The sequence below is a fragment of the Salvelinus alpinus genome, chromosome 2 (genome assembly GCF_045679555.1).
Source record: "Salvelinus alpinus chromosome 2, SLU_Salpinus.1, whole genome shotgun sequence".
NCBI lineage: Eukaryota > Metazoa > Chordata > Actinopteri > Salmoniformes > Salmonidae > Salvelinus > Salvelinus alpinus.
The window spans coordinates 67,060,230-67,077,850 of NC_092087.1; the positions used below are offsets into that span (position 1 = coordinate 67,060,230).

Genomic DNA, 17,621 nt, shown 5'->3' on the forward strand with positions numbered 1-17,621 from the left:
TTGATTGGATTACAAAATGGGAGGTCAAACTGGATGACAAAATAAATCTAAATTTGTTCACAAAAAAAACAACAGAATTAAACACTGTATTACACTGAGTTCTCATGATCCCAGAGGTGATAATGTAATTGGAACCATGAATAAGGAAGTGAATGTGTCAGGTTTAGAATGCTTTACAGTGAGCAAGTGAAGGATCATGAAAATTGAAACTAATATTCAGCATACAACAAACATGTTCAAACTGCATTACCATCTTGTGTATTTTTTACAAATCTTTCTACATTGAGACAGACAATGAATATTGTTCTATAAAAGCATATTTACTGTAGAAAAACATGACACTGGCATTGAGTATAAAAATCATGAATTCATCAATTAAACACAACTTCTGGTATTATACAGTATTTATAATGCATTCAGAAAGTATTCACATCACTTGGACTTCTTCCACATTTTGTTGTGTTACAGCCTGATTTTAAATGGATTAAAGAACTACATTTTGTGTCACTGATCTACACACAATACCCCATAATGTCAACATTTTTTTATATATTTTTAATTTTTACTGAATGTTTTACAAATGAAAACAAAAATGGCTGAAATGGTTTGAGTCAATAAGTATTCAACCTCTGTGACAACAAGCCTAAATAAGTTCAGGAGTAAACATTTGCTTAGCAAATCACATAAGTTGCATAATAGTGGTTTGAATGACTAGCCCATCTCCATACCCCACACATACAATCATCTGTAACATCCCTCAGTTGAGCTGTGAATTTCAAGCACAGATTCAAGCACAAAGACTAGGGAAGTTTCTCAATTCCTCGCAAAGAAGGCCACCGATTGGTAAATGGGTAAAATCAAATAAAGCAGATGCTGAATATTCCTTTGAGCATGGCGAAGTTATTCATTAGGTCAATACACCCAGTCATTACAGAGATACAGGCATCCTTCCTAACTCAGTTGCTGGAGAGGAAGGAAACCCCTCAGGGATTTCACCATGAGGTCATTAAAACAGTGTAGTTACTCCATAATACTAACCTAAATGACAAGAGTGAAAAGGAAAAGGCCTGTACAGAATACAATTATTCCAAAACATGCATCTTGTTTGCAAAAAGACACTAAAGTAAAACTGTGAATAATGTGGCAAAGAAACTAACTTTTGTCCTGAATACAAAGTGTTATGTTTGGGGCAAATTCAACACATCACCGAGTACCACTCTTCGTATTTTCAAGCATGGTGGTGGCTGCATCATGTTATGGATATACTTATTATCTTAAGGACTAGGGAGTTTTTCAGGATAAAAATAAACGTAATAGAGCTAAGCACAGGCAAATTCCTAGAGGAAAACCTGGTTCATGTAACGGCGTTCCTCCTCCTCTTCATCCGAAGAGGAGGAGCAGAGATTGAACCAAACTGCAGCGTTGTATTTAGACATAATGAATTTATTTAAGTGTAGACGAAAAACACGAACTTCACTTGAATACTTACAAAACAACAAAACGAATGTAGACAAACCTGAACATACGAACTTACATATAACACGAAGAACGCACGAACAGGAAAAATGACTACATAAAACGATGAACGAACGAAACAGTCCCGTATGGTGCAAACAAACACAGAAGACAACCACCCACGACAAACAATGTGACAACACCTACCTTAATATGATTCTCAATCAGAGGAGATGAAAACCACCTGCCTCTAATTGAGAACCATATTAGGTACCCATTAACCAACATAGAAACAGAAAACATAGACTGCCCACCCAAACTCACGTCCTGACCAACTAACACATACAAAAACTAACAGAAAACAGGTCAGGAACGTGACAGTTCAGTTGTCTTTCCAACAGACACCGGGAGACTAATTCACCTTTCAGCAGGACAATAACCTAAAACACAATGCCAAATCTACACTGGAGCTGCTCAGAAAGACGACGATTGAATGTTCCGGAGTGGCCTAATTACAGTTTTTACTTTAATCTGCTTCAAGATCTCACAAGACTTGAAAATGGCTATCTAGCAATGATCAACAATGAACTTGACAGAGCTTGAATCATTTTTTAAAGAATAATAGGCAAATATTGCACAATCCTGGTGTGCAAAGCTCTTAGAGACTTACCCAAAACAATTCACACCCAAAGGTGTTTAACATGTACTGATTATTTTTCTTTGAAATTACAAAACATTTTGTGTAGATTGTTGACTAAAAAATGACATTTTAATCCCACTTTGTAACAACAAAATGTGAAAAAAAAGGTCAAGGGGTGTGAATACTTTCTGAAGGCACTGATAAATTATTTTTAAAAGGAAGTAAAAACAATTTAAAACTGCTTGTCCATACTATTCAAACAAACCAATAATCAAGAATTCCTACACTTCAAAAATGCTTGTGATTAATTACAATCCAAGAAAGTGTCATTGTGTATCACACATAAATGTAATCACTTTTTAAAAAGGTAAAGTCAGCAATATGACATCCTCATACACAAATCAGTCAAGAATCCCGTTATTGATTCTTCCCAACTGATGGGGTAAATTGCTGACTGTATTTTACCAGCACAGGGAGACTAATATTATTCGAGATTGTAGACCTGCTGGATTCCAAGGGTGTTTGAATAGAGGAAAAAAGGTATACTCCGCTTAAATAGCACGCTTAGTTTAAAACAGGTAAGGGGAGATTAGTCCAGTTTAGGCCACTAGTTCATTTCGGCCTTGTGAAGGCCTTGGCTTCTTTCGTGAGTGTTTTGAGGTCCTCCTTGCCACTGTCGTCTGAGTCAGGTGGCTCATAGTCAGAGTCTTCACCAATGTCCTCGCTCTCATCATTGATGAAGCTGTCATCGCCCCCAAACTCATCATCATCGTCGTTGTATGATACCGGCTTTTGCGCTGCAGAAAGGATTGTATAACAATATTAACAGCCATTTCTAGTATTATTAACGTGCTGTATAATTCCATTGATGCTAGCACAAGACATTGGTTGTGTCTTTATCAATATTTTATGGTACGTTGCACACAAACAGCACGGCTAACGGTATTTTATTACATTCACTCATAACATGATTCAAATAGGTATCATTCAATTCAGCATGGAAAAAAAGGCGCAAGTTTAAGTTTGTTCCACCTGAGCGAGTCCGACCACAAGTCTTCTTCTAATGCCTTTTAAGGGGAAAGTAATCCAAAAGTAACTGAAAGCAATTTGCCAGGTAACTAGTAACTGGAATGGATTGCATTTAGAAAGTAACCTACCCAACCCTGTGACCTACGCTCTGGAGTGAAGTTTCCCTTGGTAATGATCTAGAACAGGGGTGGGCAAACTATGGCCCGCATGAGGTTTGATGGTGGTGGGGCATTATAAATAAAAATGGAAATGGATTTTGACAAACAAATCGTTTTTAAAAAATCTGCTTGGCCCTCCAATGAATTTCGAAATCCCGATGTGCCCCTCGAGCCAAAAAGCTTGCCCAACCCAATCTTGGATTAGCATCCCCTTCCCATATCCTTAACCATTAGTGGGGAAAACGCAAAAGTGACCCAAGATCAGTGTCTAGTCATGTCCAATATCATAACTATGAGTCTGTAAGATGAGGCAATACAAATTGAGTTACACACCTCCCTTTCAGAAAGTCAATGTTATTCATTGAGTTTATAGATCCTGCTGACGTCACATCAGAGACATGGAGGGCAATTGGTTTAATCGTTTTTGCTTCTTTAAACTCTGGAGGGGAATGTGGATTATAGGTTCGTTCAATGGATTCACTAGTGCGACAGTGTATTGATATGCATACACATCGCTGTCTGACTAAATCTGGAAAGATAAAAACAAACAATCCAATAGCCCAGATAAGATTGTTGGGCATCTGCACAATCCATGGCATTTACAGCATTGCTTCAGATCAAAGGTTTCTCTTATGTCTCTGCTTCCTCTCTGCTCTGCATACCAGTTGGATTCATTTGATGTACGGCTGATTATATTCTGCATTGAAGAGGAACCAAAAATGGAACCAAAAAAACATTTGGGGGGGGTGGTGAGAGGTTAGCATGTCTTTCTCTCTCAGATATAAATGAACATACCTCGAGTCTTCTTGGTGTGTTTGTATTCCTTCCAGTGGAGAGGGTTTTTCCTGGAAAGAAAACAGGGAAAATGGTTGATTTACTACCAGAACTACTAGTATTGTCAAATGCCAATGAGGCTAAAATGTCAGACTCTCCTTTTGTTCAAGCCTTTTGGTCGCTGATGTCAACCGCTCATGGTTAAAATGGAGGCCAACAAATTGAGTCCAGTCAGACACTCTCCTGTCATCCGAGTCCTATGATTGCTGGCTTATTCTTTTATTTAACCTTCCTGTATCCAGAAAGTTCCATTGAGGTCAAAATACCTCTTTTACAGGGGAGATCTGGCTATAATAAATAGGTTATATTCTCTTTTCCTGTTGAAATTGTAGAAGCTATTAGGCAACTTTTTTCCTGCCAATAATGGTCTTGAGACACGATTACCAGTCTCTTTTATCCTGTAATGGTGACTACATTGAGGTGTGCATCCTACCTGTAGCAGTCTGTGCCGTACGGACACTCAGGTCGGTCCGTGTCCTCCTCTTCCTCCTCGTCTTTCGCGGAACTGTCCTCGTAGTCGCTGTCGCCGGGGTGACTGCATTCTTGGAAGTGGACTGGGTTTTTCCTTTGATAGAAATAACAATTTTGAGAAGAAAATCATTGAAAGCTCGCTATTAAAATGTTATGGTCGATCCCATTTTGATTGGTATTCTTTGAAGAACATTTAGCTTTTGAGCTAGCACTTTCTCTTTGCTCATTTCCTTTGCCTCAATAAAGAGAATCTACATTTGAACCTGCTCTCTGCCATTTAGTTTTGGACCCTGAGGCCCTATCTAAGCTAATCCTTGTGTACGTCCCAAATGGCACCCTATTCCCTATATATACACACATGCAGTGCACTACTTTTGACCAGAGCCATAATCGTCCCTGGTCAAAAGGAGTGCACTATAAAAGGAATAGGGTGCCATTTGGGACACACCCTCATCTTGGAGAATACAGTAGCTTATCCCATGCTTCACGTAGTTGTTTGTTAACTATCAGTGGTTTGAAAATAAACAAAACCTTAAATAAGATAAACTATCTGGGGGGAAAAACATACTGCACATGTTCAGTTCTTTGGTATCAGAAAGTGCTGCCGTGGAACCAATTTGAACAGAATACATTTGTTTTGTAACATGCATAATAGCTCAAGTGCACTTATCTCATCTGTAGTACCCGGAGCAACATAAAATAAAAATACCCATCAAATATGGCAAGTCTTTGAATTAAATTACTTGTTGGAACATTTGCCGGACTAAATTCATGTTCTCGGACGTGCAGGTCTTTTCAAGTACTATCTTAAATAAACATTTCCAACAGTTATTGTTCAGACAATGTTATGTGGGGATGTACCTGTAACAGCCCTTTCCATAGGGGCAGGTCGTCCTGAGCCGAGCTTTGGACTGGGCGGGGCCTGAAACGTCACCTGACCCTTGAGGCCCCTTGCCGACCTTCTGAGGCTCTCTCCCCCTGTCCTCGGACTCGCTGGCCTCCGCTCTGCTCGTAGAAGTGCTGCTGACATTTGCTGTGGAAGCTTCTCCTCCGCTTCTCTTCTCTCCATCGTCCTCCTCCACGTCAAAGTGGTCCGACTCCACGCTCTCCTCTACTTTACTAGGCTTCACCTGCTGCCTGGCTTTAAATGCCTGCGGAGTGATATACCATATACTGTAACTGTACATTAACCAACAACACACAAACACAATACAGCACATTACAGACAACAGTGGAGGCTCATCAGAGGAGGACCATCCTCCTCAGTATATTTCTGAAAAATGTAAATAGTTAAACATTTTAAAAGTTATTTTTAGACAAAACTCTACTAAATATATTCACGTCACCAAATAATTGATTAACACACTGTTTTGCAATAAAGGTCTACAGTAGCCTCAACAGCACTCTGTAGGGTAGCTCCATCGTGTAGCCGGAGGACAGTTAGTTTGCGTCCTCCTCTGGGTACATTGACTTCAATACAAAACCTAGGAGGTTCGTGGTTCTCACCCCCTTCCATAGACTTATACAGTAATTATGACAACTTCCAGATGACATCCTCCAACCTATCAAAGCTCTTTCAACATGAACTGACATGTCTACCCAATCAACGGAATAGATAATTAATCTAGTACTGAAAGTATAAGCTACAGCTAGCTAGTGCTGCAGTGAATAAAATGTGGTGAGTAGTTGACTCAAAGAGAGAGGCTATCTAACACAAACTCTTACAAGTCAAGGTATGCTTATAGTTTCATTCATTTATTGCCACCGGGGCCCACCAGTATAACTGCTAAACTGCTTGCTAACTGTACACTTTATTGGATGATTGTAGAGGATTAACTAACCCGTTAGTTTAGTAGCTATGTTGACTTGACGTTAGCTAATATGGTGACAACGATGTAGGCTGTGCGTAGCGTTTGGCGGTTATGATGACATGAAGGTTTGGTTGGGAAAAGTTCTCTCGGCTGGTCACAGGCAGCTGATGTGTTGTGCACTGAAGTCCACAAGCGACGGGAAAAGGTGAAAGGAGGAGAGATGCGAGAAGGAATTATCCAACGATCAAAGGGATCATGCTGTTTGTATGTGGTTGCTATGAAAGTGAACTGTGTTTGATTGTGATCAGGGGTGTACTCATAGCGCAGATCCTGTTGAAAAACGTTTCTTAAACGGAAGCAAATGGAACAAAACGGAGATAAACATTCCTGAATTTGTCCAAAAGAAACTCGTTTGCAACTGTTGTACTAATGATTACACCCTAGATCAGCTAGATGCAGGCAAGATTGTGCATGGCGGTATTGAATGTGTCATTGTCTGTCACCTTGATTACTCAAATTTCTTTCAACCTGTGCACCTACAGTACCAGTCAAAAGTTTGGACACACCTACTCATTCAAGGGTTTTTCTTTATTTTTATACAACTTTCTACATTGAGGAATAATAGTGAAGATATCAAAACTATGAAATAACACATATGGAATCATGTATTAACCAAAAGTGTTAACCAGCTTCACCTGGAATGTTTTTCCAACTGTCTTGAAGGAGTTCCCACATATGCTGAGCACTTGTTGGCTGCTTTTCCTTCTACAATGTAGAAAATAGTAAAAATAAAGAAAAACCCTTGAACGAGTAGGTGTCCAAACCTTTGACTGGTACCGTGTGTGTATACACAGATAGCATTGGCTATCAATAATCAGAGCAAGCCACTGTCTGCAACATTTACAAATCAAAAGCCTAATGGATAACCTTTTTGACATTGTTGACTATAACGTCAGCACTATGTAGTTTAAATTAGCATTAGGAAACCATGTCTGCGTCCCAAATGGCATCCTATTTCCTACAGAGTGCACTACTTTTGACCAGAGCCCTATCGGCCCTGGTCAAAAGTAGTGCACTCTATGGGGAATAGGGTGCCATTTTGGATGCAACCATGGTAAATGGGTCACTAGACTCCAGAGGGAGTCAGTATGAGGAAGTTGAAACTTTCAGGGGAACTTTAAGGAGTAAATAACAAAGGCTTAATCCAAAAGAGTAAGATTTGGCAGCACGCCGAAGAGGATACGGACATCTTCAAGAGTGGTAGGTTGTTTCGAAGTGTTCCACTCGTCGACGTACAAAATTACACATGACAGCGACCGTTGAGGTAATGTAGGCCTAGTTCTCAAGATCCCTTCCCGACTCAAGATTAGAAATTCCCAAGTTTTCCATTTATCAACTACTGTAGTGAGTAGTGATTGCCAATAGAATAGGCTATGGCTTGGCCTCTGATGTTGTTGTACAAGACCTTGTAAGAGTTGTGTGTTGATACATCCTTTAGTACATGTTCACACACACACACACACACAATAGTTAGTATACACTCAACTGTTGTAGACTGGACCTCTTCCTCATTGTCCTCATCCTCGTCACTCTTCTTCCTCCTCACCCTCTTCCTGGGTGTTGGCTCTGCCTCGCTGTGTTCAGACTCGTCCTCCCCTGACAAGGGCGCTGTGTACCTGGCCCGTTTGGCCGCGCCCTGGTTGGTGCTTGTCGTTGGGGTTGCGGTTCCTCTGCCTCGATTTCCAAATCCTAAAACGAGGACGATTCTGGGTGAACGGGTCGACTGTCATGTAAAAAATGATCTATTATATTGACAAGATAGTTGAGTGACTGCTATAACAATGAAAATATATGTTCTCAAAGGCAGGTGAAAACGTGCGACACCATTCAGGCTGCCGATGAGTGGAGTTGCCACGTGCAAATCACAATGAAAACAGCAGAGATGGGGAAGCTCTGATCATCAGGGCCCAGTTTTTCAAAAGTTGTCTATCTGGATTTTGCTTATTGGATAGGATTAAATGCGTAGAAATATAATGAATAGAAAGGACGAATCATTGACTTGAATGGGGACTCCCATTCTATTCCTTCTATTTTTATGCATTTAATCCTATCGGATAGGCAAAATTCAGATAATAAAAAATAAAAAACTGGGCCCAGTGGCTGCAGTGTCCACCCTGGTTTCAGTTTCTCCCTGGAGTTGAATTATTCACTTAATGCCATTCATTGCCCAGACCTATTCTCAAAGCGTCTCAGAGTAGGAGTGCTGATCTAGGATAAGGTCCCCCCTGTCCATGTAATCCTTTTCATTATGAATGAACAGGGAAAACTGATCCTAGATCAAGTTCAAGATAGGAAATTAGGTATCTGAAAAAGGTTGTGGCGTCGACCGCTGATTGACGTAACCTAAAATATAGATTTACGGTCCCTGTTAAAAGGCTTGCTCAGAGGCATTGGCTATCAATAATCAGAGCAAGCCACTGTCTGCTACATTTACAAATCTAAAGCCTAATGGATAACCTTTTTGACATTGTTGACTATAACGTCAGCACTATGTAGCCTAAATTAGCATAAGGAAACCATGTCAGCGTCCCAAATGGCATCCTATTTCCTACAGAGTGCACTACTTTTGACCAGAGCCCTATCGGCTATGGTCAAAAGTAGTGCACTCTATGGGGAATAGGGTGCCATTTTGGATGCAACCATGGTAAATGGGTCACTAGACTCCAGAGGGAGTCAGTATGAGGAAGTTGAAACTTTCAGGGGAACTTTAAGGAGTAAATAACAAAGGCTTAATCCAAAAGAGTAAGGTTTGGCAGCACGCCGAAGAGGATATTGACATCTTCAAGAGTGGTAGGTTGTTTCGAAGTGTTCCACTCGTCGACGTACAAAATTACACATGACAGCGACCGTTGAGGTAATTAATGTAGGCCTAGTTCTCAAGATCCCTTCCCGACTCAAGATTAGAAATTCCCAAGTTTTCCATTTATCAACTACTGTAGTGAGTAGTGATTGCCAATAGAATAGGCTATGGCTTGGCCTCTGATGTTGTTGTACAAGACCTTGTAAGAGTTGTGTGTTGATACATCCTTTTGTACACACACACACACCTACACACCTACACACACACCTACACACCTAACTCCATGTAGTTAAAGGGTGGCTATATGTAAAGTAACAAGCAATTGGCCTCAAGTTTTATTGAATATAAGTAAAAGTTTAAAACCAATGCAGTGCATCCTGTTGAGACAATGGGTTGTAAGCCCCTTATATTATTATTCATTTAAGTAGGATTCGATTCTTAAGAACTGGATCTCAGAGGAATCCTAACATGGAGCCTTGTAACGCTAGCAACTATTCGTAAACTTAATGCATTTGATTTTCTTTTTTTGCAAGCAAACATATTGATTTGAGCACAGATCCGCCATTTCTCGTGCTTTTGCAGCTTTCTTTTCACATATGACATAGAACTACAGTTCAATAACGCTCCTCGGAAGCAGTGGATACAGCTTACTGCTTCCAGCGCAGTGGGGCAATAAACATATCAATCTTCTATTAAAAAATGGTGGAAGTCTCTGACTAGTTAGACCTATTCAGAAATAGCAAGAGCAGTTAACCTAGGTAAATTCCGTCTCTCTCATGCACTAACCTTGTGTCAATAGTCAAATGTGCCAATCCACTTCAACCTGGCATCCTTCATTTGATGAGGAATCTTGTCTTAATTTGTAATAATAACAATTATAACATTAATTGCCGTCATATGCATGACAATTAATTGTAATCCAAAATTCCATTATGTCACAGCCCTAAATAGGAGTGATACCTTTGGTGGTGGTGGTGGTGGTGGGGTTCTTGGGAGATACAATGGGTACAGTCATCCAAGCAGGTAACACTCTTTTCTTTGGTTCAAGTTTCGGCTCGTTCTTGTCATTTTCTGCTTCAGCTACCCCAGCTTCTGTCTGTGAGCACACAACCACAACGCAAACCGGGTTTATTGGTTCCACCATATTCACAGAAAACATTTATAAATATACATATTAATTGTAGTCACGAGTGGGATTCCCTGGGAAATTGGTGTCCGAAGCAGAATATGAAGCGTAATTGGTGTCAGTAGTGGGATCCCAGGAAAATTGCCAACAGTAGGATACATCTCAAGATAAAACTTTTGTTAACACTACAGATTTCCTGACCTGGTTTGAGGTAGGTGGGTTAGGTAGCTGTTCATCTGGCTCCTTCTGGTCCACACTACCTCCCAGTCTAGATTGTTGTTCATGGGAGCTTGGTGTCCACCCCTTGCCCTGTCGAGTGGGGTAAGCAGGTTCGTCGCTTGGTTCAGGGGAGGCAGGAGGAGACTTAATAACAGCCTCGTCTTCATCTTGAAGAGCCTGACTGTTTCTGCAAGGGAGAGACAACTTGTTGCAAACACGAGCACCTTCTCTGCACCGGTTACATGAGTCATGCATGTTCCTTCTTTAGTGTAGGCAGTAGACAGCAGCTAAATTGACTCGAGTGTCTGGTTAGGATCCTTTTGATCTAATCTTCAAACAAAAATGAAACATGAAAATAAAAACTGAAACGTAAAAATTCAGAAACAGAAGACGACCATTTCAAAAATATGTCATAATTGAATGTTGCTTGGGTGTTGGTTTTACATAGAAAGAGATAAAAGACACTGGTATTTATTCCAATTCAGTCCACTCAGTCTAGCCTGTCTTTGGGAGATGAAAGGAACAAATGAATGTAGTCATTTGCAAATCAATTAGTTAAGCTATTGTCTGATGCCAGTGCCAGAGAACAATCCTTATCTTTCCAAATCTGTCTAAGGGTGGTCAGGATGCACAACGGGGATGCGAACCGTTCATAAATCACAACGTGCATATTGACCGGCAAATAGATAATGTTTGCGTGTATACAAAGGAAACATAGAAACGGGGAGATATAAAACTCTTCATTAAGGAGTCAGGAGACAACTTGCTCTACTAGTGTGACCTTTTCTGCAGCAATGTTAAGCGACTAATTATTCTCCACAAAATATTTTACTACTGGAGACGTAATGTCATGCCACCATAGCGACTAATTGTGACATGTTTTCCCAATGGGAAAAGCGAACACCTCTAGAAGGTTTAAACCTGAGGTGTAAGTAGGAATACATAAGCATGGACCCGAAAAACATATTAAGTAGTCTAGGTAATACATGATTTGATTTCAAAGATGTTAGCTACATTATGAGACCTTTACAGGTAAAAAGAGGGTGATGTTGAAAAGCTGAATTTAAAAAGGAATCAGATGGTCTTATATGCCAATATTTGTTGACTATAGATTTGATATCACGACTCCCATCGTATAAGGTGAGTATGTAATTCATAGAGAAAATACGTTTTCTGAGAATATTTTTTTGCATTAAAGCCTTTTAAACCTCAAATACACTGCAAGTTAAAAATGTCCTGGATTGCAGGAAAGTTATCTTGCAAAAGGGTGATCAAATTAAGATCCTACATATGTAGAACTTTGTTGTATGCAGGTTAACTAGAAATGTGAAAATGCATGGAGGAGACTGAGGATCATTTTATGCGCTGTAACGCTCATGGTTACCAAGAGAACTGGCTAACTATAGCATACAAAGGTAAAATACAAAACTGCAAACAATAATTATTAGACAGAGGCATTCATTAGAGGTTGTTAGCCCTGTAGAAATTGTACTGCTTGTAGTACAAAAAAAGCAAGTATGTATAGAAATATTTAAAACAAATTCAAAAGCTACTTCTTTGTGCACGTGTGAAACAGTCATAATTTTTCAGATTTCATTGTTTATTGGTTTCAAGTTTAAGCCAATTCGATATTTAGACCTTGAGAGGAAACTTCAGTGGTTGAGATGAGGAGTAGAGATACCTGGGTGTTACATCTTCTCCACCCACAGCCACCACCTTGTAGATGTACTTCCCAGGAAGAAGGGAGATGATGTCTCCCTGTCCAAGTTCATGCCACTGGTTCCTGTCCAGGGGTTGTGGGAGGTCATCCAGTGAGGACTGACAAAAGCAGGGGTTCACATGCGTCTGGGATTGGAAAGAATAAGAATGGCATTCTTTGAGTTATTGGTGGCCATGAGGTGCAGTTGGATATACTTGCTATATCCGCACAACAGCTGGCTGTAAACAATTAGTGGTCTTTTAAAATAAGTGTCTTTCTCACACCACTCTTCACTTTAAAGGGCTAGCATGCTAACGCTAGTCAGCAATTGCTACAGAAACTGACTCAGGGTAAGTTCATCTGACTCTGGTTAAGTAGTAAAGTTAGTTAGTTGCCAAAATGTCACTATCCCTTTAATGTAGTGTAAGTGTTGCCCTTGAGTGGTAATTGCCAAACTCTCAGTAAGCTGACTAGATGAAAGAGAAGGTTGCAACTACTTGAATTCAAAATGTTCCTCGTGTTTTTTTCTTAACCTTAATTCATCTGCAGCAATGTTGCGGTCCAAAGCCCTTACTACATCCTCAGGCTGTGACCTTTGACAAAATGGAGAGAATCTCTATCCTTTTACAGGCAGCCTGAGGGGTTTTAGACCAAAACGTTACTGAAAATGAATCTGCTGCACAACTAAAATAAACAATTGAAATCATAAGTGTTGGGCCCTATTCCCTTACTCAGTAAACTATTAAATAAAATAATTTCTAATAAAGGTAAGGTGTGGTAAGACCACACAAGACAGTCACCCTGGGGTAAGAATCTACAGGTTCTCAAATGGTTCAAGAACCCTTCCAAAACATAAAAAGAAAACATGATGATTACCGAGGGGCCTTCTTGAACATACTATTGATGTCGGATTTCAAAGAATTGTTGTTTTTGGCACAATAGACCGCCTTGTCATTTAGCTGTCTTAATAGGGTCAGCATGCACTTGAGCCCTAGATGAGAGAGAATAGTCTACTCGGAATAAAGAATAAATTCTACTTAAGCCTACAGGTTTGATGAGCAGCTGCCCATTCAGGTTCTCAAGGAGGCAGTGGTGTCTGGAGACTCTTTTGTCGCTGACCTGAAACACACAGAGAGCGTAAACTCACAGATCAGGGCCCCGTATTTAAAATATCTAAAGCATCTCAGAGTAGGAGAGCTGAAAAGGACCAGTTTAGCCTTTTAGATCCTAATGAAGAAGATTATATGGACAGGGAGATCCTACATCAGCGTACTCTGAGATGCTTGATACGGCCCCAGACCTGAGAGACAACGGGCACTCAGCAGGCAGTAGGTCCGGACAATACAAATCAATACAAAATGAAGAAGGGCACTTCCATAGTAAAGGGTCCTGAATCCTGAGAATAAAAACAAGTTTTGGCCTGCTGAAATAAGGTTACAAGTGCATGTTGATAATATGTGACTCACATTCAAATGATTATCCTAAGTACTGATCTTTAATTAAAATTCACATCAAAGCATTTTCTTTACAAATTCAATACATATATTACACTGCAAGACTGATCTGATTGCAGTCTAAAAATCAGCCAGGAAATGCATATTTTAACTTCACAATATTCATAATCAGGTAGCCTAATCAGCTGCATCTTTGCCTCATGGTAGATGTTCTGTTTTCATGGAAGTCCATTGTGTTTAATTTAGGTACAAAATAATATAAATATATATTCTACAGCTTTTTATAGTCTGAAATCAAATAGGAAATCAGAAACGGAATAAAAACCAAGTCAAACAGTACTAGGAAATTCCCAAGAATTGCCATCGTCAATTGTGTACAGACTGGGCAAAGACAATTGTATGTACTGTAGGTATATTATGCATGAACGTAATGTTGTATGGCTAGGGATTTTAAACGTCCACTGACATCAATTTCTTTCCATAAGAGACAGAGGAGATATAACAAGTTACAGTTCAGTATATTCTTTTTTCTCCAAGTTTCTAGTTAGGATATTTGTCTAAATTGACGGGTAGGCCGTCATTGTAAATAAGAATGTGTTCTTAACTGACTTGCCTAGTTAAATGAAAAAATATACATAATAATAATCATTTGGTGAGCAATTAAATGCTTGGAAGTCTACCTGCATAAAGTGGAAAGGTCATAATTCATTTATTGCAGATTAAACCAATGAAGCATTAGCTAGAGCAATTGTCACCAACTCTACTTCTGGAGAGGTACAGGCCAGGGGATGCCTGCTTTTAGCCTCATACGAACCATCCTGACACCTCTCCAGTTACAGATTGTATGCCAGATAATGTGATATAACCAATGATCTGGTTATTTTCTGGAAACTGTCATTTGTAAGTTACTTTTTTCACCGAAACGAGAACAAAATATCGCTAAGAATAGGTTAGTTGAAAAAAAAATTATATGGCATCGGTTTGTATGGGGCTTTCCTGTACCGGCCAGTAATATACACCAAGAATCTTTAGCGCTCCAGGTCCAGGGTTGGGGAACACAGACGTAGCTAACTCTACTAGCATGGAATGCTTTTTTAACATACACTGAGTGTACAAAACATAAAGGACACCTGCTCTTTCCATGACTGACTGACCAGATGAATCCAGGTGAAAGCTATGATCCCTTATTGATGTCACTTGTTAAATCCACTTCAAATCAGTGTTGAAGGGGAGGAGACAGGTTAAATAATGATTTTTAAACCTCGAGACAATTGACACGTGGATTGTGTATGTGTGCCATTCAGAGGGTGAATGGGCAAGACAAAATATTTAAGTGCATTTGAACAGGGTATGGTAGTAGGTGCCAGGCACACTGGTTTGTGTCAAGAACTGCAACGCAGCTGGGTTTTTCACACTCAACAGTTTCTCGTGTGTATCAAGAATGGTCCACCACCCAAAGGACATCCAGCCAACTTGACAACTGTGGGAAGCATTGGAGTCAACATGGGCCAGCATCCCTGTGGAACGCTTTCGACACCTTGTAGAGTCCATGCCTTGACAAATTGAGGGTGTTCTGAGGGCAAAAAGGGGTGGTGCAACTCAATATTAGGAAAGTGTTCCTATTGTTTGATATACTCCGTTCATAAATTTTTTTATATCAATAATTGTTTAATTTTAATATCAATAATTTACATTTTTATATCAATACATTTGAATTTTTGGATTGATAAATACTTATTTTAATACATAAAAAGTATATGATAATGACCTTGATAGGGGCAGGATCACATTTGCATGCTCCTACATAGGTTCTCTTCTCCCAACAGGAAGACACCGCAACTGGGTATTTCTCCAAGTTAGAAGGAGCATTGCAGCAAAGATGTGCAGGACGCTGTGACCCTGACGCTACAGTAATATGCACATTATGTAGGCCTAAGCATGGCTCTTCTGCTGCTGGAAGAGCAGCAGTGGATAGTATTTTCGTGGAGGAAAAAAGTTTGTCTGCAGGGGGGAATCGAACTCAAACTCACTGCATCTAAAAGATTATTAGCCTTGCACATTAGCATCTTCCGCCACCTACAAGCGATGTAGGGGGGGGGGGGTTTGGGGGGGTGACAAGTTGGTCTGCAGGGGGAATCTAACACAGTCACCTAAAAGAATACCAGTGCAGCGCATTTATGGCTTCTGCCACCTGCATGTTATATTATTTCAGGGAAAATGTGTTCAGTCGAAGCCGACTGGTTTTCAGTGTTAGTTATGATAATTAGGCAAAAATAATAATAATTTATATCGATGTATGATATCAATTATTTGAATTTGAAAACAATTTTGGACATAAAAAAAATCATTTTTATATCAATAATTTAATTTTATATCAACAATTTCAATTATCTAAAGAAATTAATTATGGATATACATTTGAATTGTTGATTTCAAACGATGTGTTGATATCAAAAATGCAATGCTATGGGGAATTATTGATATAAAAAAATTAATTTATATATTTTTTGATGAATATCGATAATTGAATTCATGTAAAATTCGAGTTATCGATGTAAAAAAAAATACAATAATTGATAAAAAAAATGCTATTAATTTATGTTAAAACGGCTTTCCATACTACTAGTCTAGACTAGTCTCCAACTAAAGCCTGCTACTTACGCCAAGGAATGGACCCCTTCCCAGCAGTGTCTCCCCCTCGGGCAGGTGTATTGGACTGCCACCATCTACAGGCACGAGATCGAACCCCGCCATCTGCGGGTGGGTGTTGCAGTCAGAATAACATGATATAAACAAAGACTATGATAAATATCCCCTTTCATCTGTGGTAGGAAACCATCCTTTGGTAGCTATGAATGAATGTGGAGTTCACTACAGGCTAGTTTCGTTAGCTAGTTGAAAATAAGTGTTGTCATGGTAAACAAGGCAGCTGTAATGAGGATGTATGTTTAGTTAGCTGGCTGAACTACTTGTTTTTCCAAAATGTTCTCTTCTAGCATAATGCTAGTTAGCCAATTCATTAAACTGACAAGCGTTTGACGGACTCTAGACTCAAAGATGATCTATTATATTGACAAGATAGTAGCGTGACCGCTATAACAATGGAAATTCATGTCCTCAAAGATGGAAGGCAGACGAGAGGCGAGATCAGGTTAGACCATTTTAGCCATCCGACAAAAAATATTTTATTTTTCAAATTTGCCGAAATGCGCGTCCACTTATACCAGTGCATTCGTAACAACCTAAACATTACACAACTTATATTCGATCAAATAAGTCTCACGTAGCAAATCAGCAATTACATGTTTGGTTAACCAAATTTGACACCCTCATTGACCGCCATACAAAACTGCATTACTTCGTGGACAGAATTTGAGCGGAGTAAACCCTCTCGCTTCGCCTCTTCCTCTCTGCTGGACTTCCAACTTGGAGCTTGTTTCTACTGAATAGCAGCTCAGATAATTAGCTAACTAACTGACCAGCTAGAGTATATATGTATGCTTAGTGGGAAATGATTTATAAACATTATTTTACCTGTTCTAGGTAGCTTGGTGCTGAGAAAAACGTGAAAACTTATTGGATTTCTTCAGAAACTTCCGGGCTGTTATGTAGAGAGCGCATTGTCTCACGTCAGATTGCGTCACTCTTCAGCGACGATCGTCTCTCTCCAGAGTCCAGTGTAACCAGGGAGGAAAAGAGAAACCTCTCTCCCTCCAGCAGGTGGCGTTTTTTCGCCCAGCAAGCAAGGAGTTTTTGTATGGCGGTCAATGAATGTCGACTTTGCGCAACAAAAAAAGTATGACTTATTTGCTACGTGAGGTTTATTTGATCTAATAAAGGTTTTGTAATGCTTAAGTTGTTAGGA

At 39.7% G+C, this 17,621-nt stretch overlaps 1 protein-coding gene across 1 annotated transcript; it reads right to left on the bottom strand.

The window, feature by feature from the left end:
• Nucleotides 1-299: 299 nt before the first annotated feature.
• On the bottom strand, nucleotides 300-17,397 carry aplf (aprataxin and PNKP like factor). The gene is made up of 11 exons (XM_071388782.1): nucleotides 17,291-17,397; nucleotides 16,418-16,510; nucleotides 13,350-13,421; nucleotides 12,285-12,448; nucleotides 10,586-10,790; nucleotides 10,219-10,354; nucleotides 7,945-8,147; nucleotides 5,449-5,738; nucleotides 4,550-4,681; nucleotides 4,078-4,127; nucleotides 300-2,892 (listed from the first exon to the last, which is right to left on the bottom strand). The coding sequence occupies exons 2-11, from the start codon at nucleotides 16,508-16,510 to the stop codon at nucleotides 2,708-2,710; spliced, it is 1,530 nt and encodes a 509-aa protein (XP_071244883.1). The 5' UTR covers nucleotides 17,291-17,397; the 3' UTR covers nucleotides 300-2,707.
• Between the last annotated feature and the right edge of the window lie 224 nt (nucleotides 17,398-17,621).

Bases quoted from the DNA above. Each gene is read 5' to 3' on its own strand.
- aplf (XM_071388782.1), bottom strand. From the start codon at position 16,510: ATGGCGGGGTTCGATCTCGTGCCTGTAGATGGTGGCAGTCCAATACAC. The intron at 10,355-10,585 runs GTCAGGAAATCT...GTGTGCTCACAG, and splicing joins ACCCACCTACCTCAAACCAG to ACAGAAGCTGGGGTAGCTGA. The intron at 5,739-7,944 runs GTTGAGTGTATA...ATCACTCCGCAG, and splicing joins AAGAGGTCCAGTCTACAACA to GCATTTAAAGCCAGGCAGCA.